Source organism: Mytilus galloprovincialis, chromosome 9 (genome assembly GCF_965363235.1).
Source record: "Mytilus galloprovincialis chromosome 9, xbMytGall1.hap1.1, whole genome shotgun sequence".
Taxonomy (NCBI): Eukaryota; Metazoa; Mollusca; class Bivalvia; order Mytilida; family Mytilidae; genus Mytilus; species Mytilus galloprovincialis.
In genome coordinates this window covers 56,053,414-56,067,261 of record NC_134846.1, presented here as the reverse complement: position 1 = coordinate 56,067,261, position 13,848 = coordinate 56,053,414, and the positions used below count along the sequence as shown (strand labels likewise).

The 13,848-nt window shown below is 30.7% G+C and overlaps 1 protein-coding gene across 1 annotated transcript in view; it reads right to left on the bottom strand.

Moving 5' to 3' along the window:
- Positions 1 to 2,915: 2,915 nt before the first annotated feature.
- The window catches only part of LOC143045365 (uncharacterized), a 39,114-nt gene continuing 28,181 nt past the window's right edge, over positions 2,916 to 13,848 (bottom strand). The window contains exons 24-31 of the mRNA XM_076217825.1: positions 13,724 to 13,842; positions 12,695 to 12,817; positions 12,035 to 12,178; positions 11,360 to 11,578; positions 10,657 to 10,794; positions 9,401 to 9,518; positions 6,625 to 6,800; positions 2,916 to 5,948 (exon numbers count right to left, since the gene is read on the bottom strand). Coding sequence (XP_076073940.1) covers positions 5,877 to 5,948; positions 6,625 to 6,800; positions 9,401 to 9,518; positions 10,657 to 10,794; positions 11,360 to 11,578; positions 12,035 to 12,178; positions 12,695 to 12,817; positions 13,724 to 13,842 — 1,109 coding nt within the window. The 3' untranslated portion in view covers positions 2,916 to 5,876. The remainder of the gene's footprint in view (positions 5,949 to 6,624; positions 6,801 to 9,400; positions 9,519 to 10,656; positions 10,795 to 11,359; positions 11,579 to 12,034; positions 12,179 to 12,694; positions 12,818 to 13,723; positions 13,843 to 13,848) is intronic.

Below are 13,848 nucleotides of genomic sequence, written 5' to 3'. Positions count from 1 at the left end.
TTCTGTAAATCAGTCTGCATTAAACATTTCCACTTTGATCAATTTTCTTTATTTATATTTTACTTATACTCTAATTATGTTATATCCCAACTCCTGGCTATATAAGTATACAGTAACCTAACTCTCAGTTAGGGCTATATTGCATTCACTTTGATCATTCATTTTTTGTCTGTCAATCCCTTAATTCAGCAAATATTTCTGTCCCATTTTACAAAGATAATACAAAACAGACTTTGCACATACACAACTCCAATGGACGTAAACACTTTTTGAAATTTCTGTTCATGTTTTCAAACTGTTCAACTGATATCAAGTGTTGTCTTTACAACATCATGTTGAAATGTCTTGCCTGCTTTTATTTATGACAATTTATGTTGAAAATATTAATATGAAGGTCTGTTATATGACGGTTTCACTACAAGTATCACATCAGTTAACCAATAATCCTTTTAATGAGGCCAAGGTTAGATTAACCCTGCAAGACACACATGTACACCTTTCCATCATTCCATATATAACATATATATATATATATATAGCATGTAAAGTTGGCTATTTTCTTATAGTATCCATGTAAAGACCTTAATATACAAACTGAACATTGAATATTCCTTTGAGTTCAGGATTTTGAACCATAAAAATACAGAGGTGGATTAAGAGGTTTTTTTAAGGGGGCTGGGCCCCCTATTGTGAAAAAAAAAATTGGTTGATTATATAGGCAATTACTGAAGCATGATTGGAGCGGCCCCTCTCAGGAAAATTTCTAGATCCGCCACTGAAATGGGGTCAGATGAATCCTTGAAGTCAAAATGTACACCATGCATTCACTCCATACACAAGGAAAGTTGACATACTACTTAAAGTATCAGATAATTTATAGAACCATGAAAAATCAGCATTGACCAAAGAACCATAAATTTGACCTTAGGTTTACACTCAGACTGTCTTTCAGTCTGGCAAATCAGTTTCAACACTTTTCTTCATGCTTGAAGATATTGGTTGATATTTGTTGTATCGTTTTATCATGACAAATGACTGATCCAATTTGATTTTTTTCCAGTCTTGTGATTTATTACAGAGTTATGGTCCTTTGGCTTACAAAAATCACAAAAATAATATAATCAGGTTTCCACACTTTGTTTTAGTCATTCTTGAAGATTATTGATTTGATAATTGGTATATATAGTTTTATCATGATGAGTTACAGATCAAGTTTGAATGTTGTTCTGGTCTAATGATTATGTGCAGAGTTAAGGTCCTTGGACTTAGAAAATTCACCCAAATAATTAGTTTTCCACACTTTTTGGTCATGGTTAAAGACAATTTACAGATCAATTCGAATTTTGTTCTAGTTTGATGATTTTGTGCAGAGTTATGGTCCTTGGACTTAATTAACACCATGAAAAGTTATAGATCAAGTTGGACAACTTCTGAACATAAACTCTGTAAAATAAGCATCTTCATACAAGTTATGAAACATCCAGGTCTTCTACCTTCTGAAATATGAAGCTTTATAACAATGAGTTTATGCTGTTGCTGGATTGTAATCCCTACGTCTTTGGGACTTTCATTGCATGAGTGACCAAAAATGAAAAGACAACTTTGCTCATTGTTGAAGGCCGTACGGTGACCTATAGTTGTTAATGTCTGTGTCATTTTGGTCTTTTGTGGATAGTTGTCTCATTGGCAATCAATCTAATTAAAAACCGATCTCTCATCGCTCCTGTTTCTGATATGTCTCGTTGGAGATCTAGCGAAACCGGCTTTGAGGTCACATGTGAGTGAACTAAAAGTCATGTATTTATAAAGATATGCAAATGAGTTGACGACCTATTAATAAGCCAATCAAAAAAGTTTATGAATTATTATGACTGACGATTTCGTCGTAAATAAAATGAGTTACATCCCTTTGCCTTACGTTAAACTTCCAAGATCGTGCAAGACTCAATTTCATTGGTCGAAAAAGACACACCTACGAGGTCACTCACATGTGACCTCAAAGCGGGTTTCGTTAGATCTCCCAAGCGACATATCAGAAACAGGAGCGATGAGAGATCGGTTTTTAATTAGATTGATTGGCAATCATACCACATCTTCTTTTTTATACAGTCTATATAATACTATGCAGAAAGTTGAAGATTAAAAGATATGAACAATCCAAAATCTTTGGATGAACATCTGTGCTTCAGAACGATATGCTGTTTCTATTCCCCTAGTGGCAGGTGTCCTGTTGCTATTGACAAGCAAAGGACTGGCTTCTGAATTAACAAATGGAACATATCTTTAGTCTTGTTTAATAGCCATCAATGATCAAAATCCTTAAAACATTCCATGAGTCTGGCAAAATAGTGTTTACTGTACTGAGTACTGGGTCTAACCTTGACCTACTTGAGTGAAAAATTTGGTAAAGGCCATTTTACATGTCTGATGAGACATAATTCTCATAACCCCTTCTCATAACAAATATAAAAGACCCATAGCGTATAATTATAATCCAACTAAAACTTAACATGACCACTGGCTTGTATAATAAGTTCAAGGACATGTGGCAATGACTGACTGACATAGTCTCATTACAAACATCCCCTATACAACTTGTTATTTACCTTGGTGCAAGCTTAGTTCCCCATAGAATATTACCCAAATCTTATCTACCACAGCTTTCACTGTAGGCATGCCAAAAATCATCAAAAACATATCGCTTTTATCATCAATACAGTTGTAAACAAGAATGTGTTCATCGTTTTCTATGTTCAGTTGACTTAAATTGGGTTCAAAAATTTAATTTGGCATTTAAATAATAAAGATCATATCATAGGGAGCATGTGTACTAAGTTTCCGACCCACAAACCAGAATAGATAATGCCCCTCTACTATCGTAGGTGAGGCATAAAACTTTTAAAAGAACAAACATATATTTGTATAATTTTTTTAATAAATATTGATATCACAGACTATCTTAAGTATAAAACTTGTAAAATTCACAACAGTAAAATTATACCAAAATAATATTTTGATACAACTAACATGACTAAAGTGGCATTGATTAAAAAATAAAAATTTTATTGGATTTGTGCTTTACCTGTATTCATCATATGCTGCACTAATACATTCAATGTTAACAATGTCACAACCAAAATTCATGAAAAAGTATATGAGTCATGTTTGTTTTCAGGTTTATCCGAAATACTAAATCAGTAAATCAAACAAAATTTTAAGCTTAGAAACATAAGCAATCTACTGTTTCAAGTCCATAGAAACCTTAAAAACAAAAAGCCCCCAAAAAAAATAAAAACTTAGCAATGCTCCACACATTCATTAAAGTGTAAATCCTGATACCCACCCATAATGAATACTTGTAATTTAAACAAAACATTAGGTGCAGGTGCTTGATTTTACAATTTAATTTGCAGTCAGTTGAATGACAATGGTGATCTAAATGAAGATTTCTGTTGGAGCTGCTAGCTATGATGTACAATTCACATCATAAAACACTTAGGTTTATAACCGGATTTTTGTGACAAAAATGTCAGTTATTGATTTGGAGATGTACGGAGGTCGGGCAGTTGGGCCGGCGGCAACCAAATGTTGTCCATGCATTTACTCATGAACCGTTTAACCAAAGCTTTTAAAATTTTAATGTTTTTACTGACAACAACATGAAGGTCAAGTTCAATAATGACGATTTTGACTTTTACCGTTCAGGAGTTATGGTTCTTAACAGGTTGAAAAATGGCGTTTCCAGTCGTGTCCGTGCATTTGCGCATGAACTGTTCAACCAAAACTTCCCAAATTATAATATGTTGTTACTGATGAAAAAATGGAGGTCAAGTTCAATAATGATGATTTTTACTTTTACTGTTCAGGAGTTATGGTTTTTGAAAGATTGAAAAATGGCGTTTCCAGTCGTGTTGCTGCATTTACTCATGAACCATTCAACCTAAGCTTTTCAAATTTTAATATGTTGGTACTGATGACAAAATGGAGGTCAAATTTGATATTGATGATTTTCACTTTCACCATTCATCAGTTATGGTTTTTGTGATATTGCCAGGACAAAAATAAATGTTAATTAATCCAGTTTGCTGTCGTTGTGACAGCCTCTTGTTTAGAATTTATACTTGTGATATTGCCAGGACAAAAATAAAAGTTAATAAATCCGGTTTGCTGTCGTTGTGACAGCCTCTTGTTTAGAATTTATACTTAAAAAATCTAAATTACTGCCATTTTAATCTATCATATAAGTATGCTTCTAAAGCAAAAAAAATCCTATTAACCTGCTAATATGTTACTTCATATAATGAGATTTAGTTCCTACAACCCTGAATTTGTGCAATGCTGAAAAGACATACAATTTTCATTTAATTCAAAACCAATAAGACGATTTAATTCTATGTTAACTAAAAAATAAGTAAACATCAAAATATATAAAACTGTAATACATTCAATACTTGACAAAACTATCTTGATATAAGAAAAATGTAGCATTGCTATCAAATTTCTTGCTTTCATATTGATTGTGTACTCTTTACTAGTGTATCCATTGTGTAAGTTCACAAAACTGCAGACAAAGTATGTAACAATAACTTAAAATCTAACTCATAAGCAATACACTATTTTTCAGCTCATTACACATTTATTCAAGTTTAATTACTTGCTGCAAACTTACTTTACATAATACATTTATAGACTAGTAATACATGTACATACAATGATATGGCAATGTAAAATTCACCAGATGTGTTTCCAATTTTAATGTTCATCTTGATTGGATAAACCACAAATTTCAGGGTATCAATTCCATTATTTATGTCATAAATTTTCACACAAGTGCAGACATTGTGTGACTGATTTTAAAATTTATGATTCAACAGTGCTTTTTTTCTGATACAAAAGTTATTGACTATTGTTGGTCATTTCAACAAGATTGATTTTAAGGCAAAAGTGAGAAAAGCAATCAATTTGAAATGACAAATGATAATCTGTTTATTGCTATTTCACCTATGACGATGTTGTTAATTTCTTTGACAATGGCATGTGCACCCTTAGTTTCTAGCAATAATTATTCATATCACTCTACTGTGCTGAGAAAGAAAATTATCAGTCAGTAAAATCAAAGGAAAATTTTGTAAAATAGGGATAAATGGTGCAAAATATCAACTAAAATAAATATGCAATATAAACAACAAAATAATTGTATAAATACAAAACATGGACGGCACTTGATCCTTTAAGTTCAGACATTTTTTGTGACGCAAAATGTTTTATGAGTACAATGTATATCAATGACATTGGAAGATTTTTAACACATATCTATTGTTTGAATAAGTACACACTTACATTTGAAAATATGAGAATCATAAATTATTCATCAAAATCAAACAATTTCAATTCTAAAACTTCAATCAGACTTTGAAAATTCCTTTCAGCAGATCATTTGATGTTGGAAGTTAATTAACTAAAGTTTTACTATTCCTAGTGAGGTACATAAGAATGTTTTGCATCGAAATATTAACAATATGGCAGAAATACAATAGCAACATTTATAAAATAACAAAGAGAACCTACTTTCAATACTACAACCATTCTATTAAAGCACATTTCAAATTAAAAAAAAAAATCCTTTAAATGTATATTTTCTCTTTGATGAAGTTCTTCCACAACTGTATAAAATATTTTCAGTACTGAACACTTTTTTTCATATCTGAATCACACAACAGTTGCAGATTATATCTGACAATCATACTTCAAATAAAAACACTGTCTCAACATTTTAACATTAAAGTTTTTTAGACAGATAAAACACTGTTATTGTATAAAACTTCAGACAGTATTAACTTGGCACATTACTGATTCTTTTAATGAAACATTCATATTCATGGATTACTGTATGGCATCTGTTTCAGGGTATATAAAAATAAACTTTCTTCTTCTAAATATTTCTGATCCTGGAATGTAAAGGAAATCATGTAAAAATATACTGGAAAGCAGTTATTCAATGTACAGATTATCTTTAAATTTTATATAAACAATTTTAAACAATTTAGTTCATAAAATTTGGAATTGTATCTACGCTCTAAATATTCAAACTTATATATCTTAAAATAAATTGCTGTAGAAATCTCAAAATTTTAACTATTTGGACTATTTTTTTTCATAATAAAAACTTATGCTTCTATTATTCTAACTCCATTGTGTGAATTTGTAATAATATTAAATATAAGCAATTGTAATTATATCTCTGTGAAACTGCATGTAGCGACGGAAAATTGGAAGATAGAAATATGCTTAATATAATTAAGTCCGTTAGTTTTCTCGTTTGAAATGTTTTAATGTCATTTTGGCTCCTTTTATAGCTGACTATGGGGTTTGGGCTTTGCTCATTGTTGAAGATGGTGACTTTTAACTATTAATTTCTGTGTCATTTGATCTCTTGTGGAGAGTTGTCTCATTGGCAATCATACCACATCTTCTTTTTTGTATTAACAAATATTTATTATGAATTTTCTAGACATATATAACACTTAACACTTCATTATGTATATTTAAACAAGACTCAAGCTATTTGTCAATGAAAAGCATCTGTTTTTTTATAATGCTTTAAAATTTTGGTCCATAGAATACCTTAAAAGCTTCCATTTTCCACATTCTGATAGATCGGTCAGCCTTTATAGATTCTGTGACTGAATTAAGTGACACATGCCCTGATTGTGGACGTGAGGTATTCTGGTAATGTACAGGATAAGTTGTGGCTGGCACACCAGGAAATTGGTCACTAACTGTCCCATTAGTCATATGACCTATATAATAAAAAATAATAAACTGATTAAACTATAGTATGGCAATCACTATAGTACTACTTCATTTTGTAAAGCATGTACTTAAAAGTAAACCTGGCATAAATGTGCATTGATTTCACTACTTTGAATGTAATCACAAATGGATCAGAATCTGTTTACCCTTCCAGAGCACATATAATCATCCACCAGTTTTTGGTGGGGCTAGTTTCTACGCTTTTAGTTTAGATGTCTCCTTGGTGTCTTCTGTCTCTTTATTTAGCTTTTGTTGTACTTCCTTAACTTTCCAAGTCTCTTCTTTTAAATAAGCAATTGTCAAAATTGTGAAAATATAATAAACACACCACATATCCTTATCATTTTGTTTGATTATCGTTGCTTATCTTTCAATGTATATTTTTTATAAGTCATTAGCATTGGATCATCAACCTTCAACTTATCACAACTGTCTTACACTTTACAGACGTGGCATACTTGTAAGTTTAGATTACCAAACCAATTTAGTGGGAAGAAGTTGACAACCTATTTATTCAAATCTTATAAATCATCTTTAGTTTTATTTACAGTGAGTTGCTTATAGGTGTTACTGTAAAACTTTACCTATAGCTCAACTTGTTTTTAAAATTGACAACACAATAGGGACATTTAAATTGACCAGTTGGTATTGTTAGATTTAAATCTACCTTGATGCTACCTGTAAAGATTTTTATTCACCTAACCCAAAGTATCAGCATGCTTTTTTCCTGAACTTTTTCTTACCTAGGATTATTCTATTAAAAAAATTGATAGGGAAGAAAATAGTTTTGGTTTTCATTGTTTTAAATCCCTGATATATATAATTTATCTATTTTTTACCTAAAATTCTAAATCAGTAAAAGATTAAATTAAATATGTATTACTATGTTTGAAAATTAAACTGTTTTTACACATTAAATGCTTCTTTAAAATTCTAACCCTTATATATAGTATTGTCCAGCTGCCAGTGAAACAAGAAATAGCTGTTCAGGTGTTTACAGTTTAAATTTTCAGATGGATATGTTGTTCATTTCTTCACATGTCCCTTCAAGATTCTCATTTTGGATTATTATTTGCAATGTTTGAAATCTTTTGGTGTCATTGTGCATACAATATTGGATTTATTTTATTTGAATTCACTTCTTAGATTTCTTATAGCAATTTTACTTCTTAAAATGTGATGTGTTTTTTTCAAGATTTTATTGTCATGAAGGACATCAAGGAGGAAATAATTCATTCAAACTGTTTTGTGGGGCTTACATATGATGTTGTACATGTCAAATTCAAAAATAAGTTTGGAGTATACCTTGCTGTGTTTTTTCTTTGAAATCTATTATAATATTAGTGGGACTTTTGTGCATAAAATGCTGTGTTTGCTCAAGGAAATTCAAATTTTCATACGATGGGATTTAGTTATGTAAAGATTAAAAAATTTCAAAACTGGAATTCAAGTAGGAGATATAGTGTGAGTTCATCCAACATGTTTCTGTGGCTTTAAATGTGATTTTAAAAACATTCATTATTAATTTGGGATCTATTACAAACTTAAGATGATTTACCATTTAAATGGGATCTTGGAAATGAAATAAAATGTTGAATTAATGCAGTGGATATAGTCTAATCTAGTGATAAAGTGAAAAATGAAAGTAAAATATTCTAAAATATTCCTAACGTGGGAAAATGTTTTAAGTGAATGTGAAATTGGAAATAGTCATTATAAAATTCTGGATCAAATATTGTTTGATTTGGAAATTTATAATAGGAAATGAAATAAAATGTTTACTGTGGATATAGAAAAATCAAGTGATATGTAGTAAAAATATAAATAAAATATTACAAAATATTTGTAAAGTGAGGATAACTATTTGGAATATAGTAACGGAAATGATAAAATTTTTTTACAAGATTCTGAATTATGTATAGATTCTGCACCTGTTAAATTAGGATGTATATCATGGGAAGTTAATCAGAATTTATACTATGGATTTAGAAAAAAATCTAGTGAAGTAGTGAAAAATGAATAAAATTGGGAATTATTTAAAAACTTTGGAATTCTGGATGAGATGTCAAATATCAGTGTAAAAAAATAAATGAAATTGTTTATTCAAATATGATTTTGATGTTTCATACATAAAGTGAGTGAAATATTACGACTGGATTATTTAGGGTATTAAACACTGCTAGTAGTGGCTATGCAAACATTAAGATGAAATGTAGTGCATTTTAGGCCATGCAATTTTAAATAAACTGCAAGAAAATAACATATATGATATAGTCATTCTTGTTTGGCTTGATAACTCCTAATATTTTGAATGACAGTAAAATAAAAATCTCTCAATAGAATAATCCTAGGTAAGAAAAAGTTCAGGAAAAAAGCATGCTGAAACTTTGGGTTAGGTGAAAAAAAAATTTTACAGGTAGCATCAAGGTAGATTTAAATCTAACAATACCAACTGGTCAATTTAAATGTCCCTATTGTATTGTCAATTTTAAAAACAGGTTGAGCTATAGGTAAAGTTTTACAGTAACACCTATAAGCAACTCACTGTAAAAAGCAATATTATTCAACCGTTCCTATAATGACTTACCATTTGTCTGCATTACAACCATTTTATTCCCTGATGACGGTGATCTACAGTTAGGACATAGAGCAGCACTTCTCAAGTTTTCTACTTCCTTCTTTTCTTTTGATAGTCTGAGTCTTTCCTGAAATACACATGAAATATATTTAAAATACAATCACATATTTATACCCTACAAAACCTTTTTGTTATAAAAATCTTATCAAAAGTGCTCCTGTTTTTGAAACAAGCATAACTACTCCCATATGTTTTTTCTTTTGACATTTGAGTCTTCCTGAAATACACATGAAGTATGAAAAATACAATTATTTCATGATATACCCTTCTTAAAACTGTATAAACATCTTACTAAAAATGTTCCTGTTTTAAAACAATCATGGGTACTCCATAATGCTTTTCATTCTTGGATATTATATGTTATTCAGGTCTCAGACAGGGAATATACTGTGACATTCCAGACTTAAGAGTTTATATCCCCTGAGCCGAAGGGGATATAAGCCCTAAGCCGGGAATGGCACAGTATATACCCTTTCTGAGACCTGAATTACACATATATTACGAATTACCTCTGACTTAATGTTATTTTCCAGTGCAAGTATTTGTTGACAACACATATATATTGAAAAACCCAACCTGATATGTTCGGCATACGTGAAGGATTTTCTAATTTGCTGTGAACATAATTTTATTGTGTATGTAATAATTTATAATAACACTTCTAACATTAAATTTAAGTATTAAAAGTGTAAATTGCGTGATTTTGTATCAAAAATGTATTATTGACTGAAGCACGTCATTATTTTCCCTCTGTGAGCCTCTGACAGTCTGATAGCTTATGACTATGTCATATAGTTACGGTGTTATGATGACGTTTTTGAGGTTCCAATTGGGGATAAAAACGTCGTATATACCCCGGCAGTTTCCTGAATATATACTGACATCTCTGTGTTGTTATCCAATCACAAACCTCGACACATTTGCAATCCGTAATATATCTATTTGTTATCTATTAGTGGCTGTTCAGAAGTTAGTAGGACATTTTCAATAACTGTGGATTCATAAATATTCGTTGGATACTTGTGGGTAAAGGGGAACCATGAAATGCAATAATCAATGAATTGCAAATTTTCTAAAGGAATGTATGCAGACTTTTCAAAAACCACAAAATTTGATATCCACGAATTTGCAAATTTTTCTCAAACCACAAAATTGGTGTCCACAAAAAATAAATGAATCCACAGTACTTTGACTTAAGTACTAACCTCTGATATTTGTTTCTCTTTATTCTGTAGCGACTGCATCTGTTTATGTATTTTATCCAGCCTCTGATTCTCCTCAGCCTCTATTCTCTGTGAAGCCTCTAATGCCATCATTCCTTCTTCATATTTACTATTGGCTTCCTATAAAACCAAAATCATGAATAAAGCTGTTTTCAACTGAATAATCAAATCATTTGTATTAATGTGGTTAACTTTTTTACAGAATTGATTAAATGTTGGTGTTTAATGCCACTTTCAACACTTCATTGTTGTGGTCAGTTTTTATTGATGTAGGAAGCAGAAATGCACGTAAAAAAACAAGACTTTCAGAAGGAAAACTGACAATCCTTGTCAATTAAGATTAGAGTTTAACTCAACCTCAGTGCTGACAGGCTAGTCATGGTAGAGAAATTCTTATACCACTCGATAAGTTAATGGGGCGTAAAGCAACCAACAATCAATCAATCTTATACCACTCGGTCACTGAGGTACCCTAAAAAGATTATAGAAGAATGGTAAATTAAGGGGTATGGAAAAGTTCAGAAAAATCTTAGACTTTAAGGTCACCTTTATTGTTTATTCACTTACTGTAATTTATTTTGGAATTACTAAATTTAACACTTAAATACTAAAACAACAAATGAAGAACTTTCTAAGGCTTGTCAGTGGGAGGTAATCTATATGTTTAGCCTTAAAAAATACATACTAAATAATATTCATCCACTTGTTCAGATTTTTCTTTGATTAACTGTGCATGTTCTATCAGTTCATCTTCCTTGGCTTTTTGTTTAGCTTTCTCTGATTGAAGTTTGCTTCCTTCTTCTTCTATTCTTTGTTCTTCTTTCGTTAATTCTTCCTTCCTGCTATATGATTTACTCTTCTCTTCTGATATAACTTTCATAATGGCATCAAATTCTGTCTTAGCCTAAATGAAACACAAAATCAGCTGTCAATTTTGTAATCAAAATTTTGCTTCACATCTTCATGTGGTACATACTATAAAGTTACTATTTCGTAAAATCAACAAACAATATGGTAATCATAACTACCAACTAAGTTGATACATTCAGTACCATTAACAAATAAAACTTTGAAACCTTAAAACTGGCAAATTTATGGACGGTGTGAATTAGAGTTTACAGTTGGTTACAAACATATCATATCTGAAAATATGGAAAGCCTTTAGAAACATATAAAAAACATAATTCATAAAGATACTAGGCTTATAATTTTTATACCAGACACATGTTTCTTATCTGTGACATGTAAATTACAAAATTTAAAAGGCCAAATAAAATATGAAGTCAGGGAGTAGGTCTCCAAGATCTAAATATTCAAGTCAAGGGTGAAGAAAAAATTATTATATATAACCCTGGTTTACCTGAGAAAGTTTGACAGTATAATTTTCCAGGTCATCTCTGTGTGTTTTCTGTGTCACCATAAATTGTGTTCTTTCTTCTGCTAAGGCCTGTCTTTCTCTGTGTAGTTGTGTTAAAACAGATTTCTGTTCTTCTAATAGTGATTCCTATCAAACAATGCAAGAATATAGTCAAAATTTATCTTTAAAAGAGATCACAAAAAGCATTAGTTCACAAAATTAAATATTCACATACAAGCAAAAATCATGTCAGTAATTTGGAAACATTATTTTCTTTTGACTGCAAAACATAAAATTTGATAACAGTTATCAAAAGGCTGTCTTACAAACACTCTGAAAACATGATTATTAAATTTAATAGTGCTTTTATTAAACACAAATACATTCCATTTCTTATTAAAAGAGTACACAAGAAATTCTTTATTGAACCAACATGAAAGGTTATAATTCTTATTTAATGCATAAAATTAAAGTTTGCAGGATTTTCAGGCTTTTCATTATTTTTCTTAAATTATAGACATTTTTAGGCTGTAAATGTGAGAAATATCCTTCTATGCTTTTATCTAGTTTTCAAGGTGAGGTGAGTATCACTGTGGTGAGAACCCTGAACAATTGCCCTTTTTTATACTATGTATTATAACGTAAATTATGTACAATACATACCCTGATTTTTTCAATATTAGTCCTTTCTCTGGCTTGTTGTTCTGTCCACAGTCGTCTCTCCTCCTCTAGTGTAGTCTGTAAACTCTGCATTCTGTTGTGTTCTTGTTTTAAACTCCATCTTTCCTGTAGGACAAAATAATCATATTATTAAATAATGAATAAAATAGAGTAAGTAAGCTTAAAAGAGTATCACTTGCATAAAATATAAAGTATACTGTGGATTCATTTATTTTCGTGGTTACCAATTTTCGTGGTATGAGGAAAACTTGCATATTAGTGGATATTTAAATTTGTGGTTTTGGCAAAGTCTGCATACATTTCTTTGAACAATTTGTGTAAGTCATTGAACATTTGAATTAGTGGTTCTCCTGTACCCACGAAATTCACAAAATAAGTATCCAACAAATATCAATGAATTCACAGTAACAGAGAACTGTTTAAACTGAACTCAGACAAAACCAAACATCAGATTCAACCCAACAAATTTTATATGTCCTGATGCATTGTAAGTGGAGTATTTTGATTGACATTGCATAAACCACTCTCTCTAAAAACTGAATACTGAACTCTTATTAACGTCCTTTCTCTTTAGGTAAACTTTATTTTTTTGTACTGTTCACATAATCTTCACCTTTAAAAAATTGATAACCACCTAAAATCAGTGTTTAAATTGGGATGTTATACTGGTGACGTTTACTGATAACTGTGCACTGAGTAAATATGAATTGGTGTATTTATTAAAGTATCTTCCATTTGAAATGGAAACTCCACAGTGGAATAATACCAAGGAAAGTTCAATACCCTCAGCACAATAGAGTTGATAGCTGAATAGTAGAAAATATCAAAACATTAAATCCTGTTTGTTTTGCAAAATTACTTTGACGTGTCTCATCATCAGAGGAGAGACAAATATTTGCATAGTGATTAGTGAATTCAAAGCTTGAGAGCCAAGTCCAAAACTTAGTAGCCTTGGTTCATGGACCCCTGATTATCTTAAGATAGTTGTTTCAAGTGAGAATGAGAACTCACCTCATCATGTACTCTGCTTTGCTCTCTGATTTGCGTTTCCAATCTTGTAATTAGATCCTCTAAACGTTTTCTTTCATTGTCATTATCATCTTGCTGCTTTCTTAGTCTTTCTTGTAATACTGTAA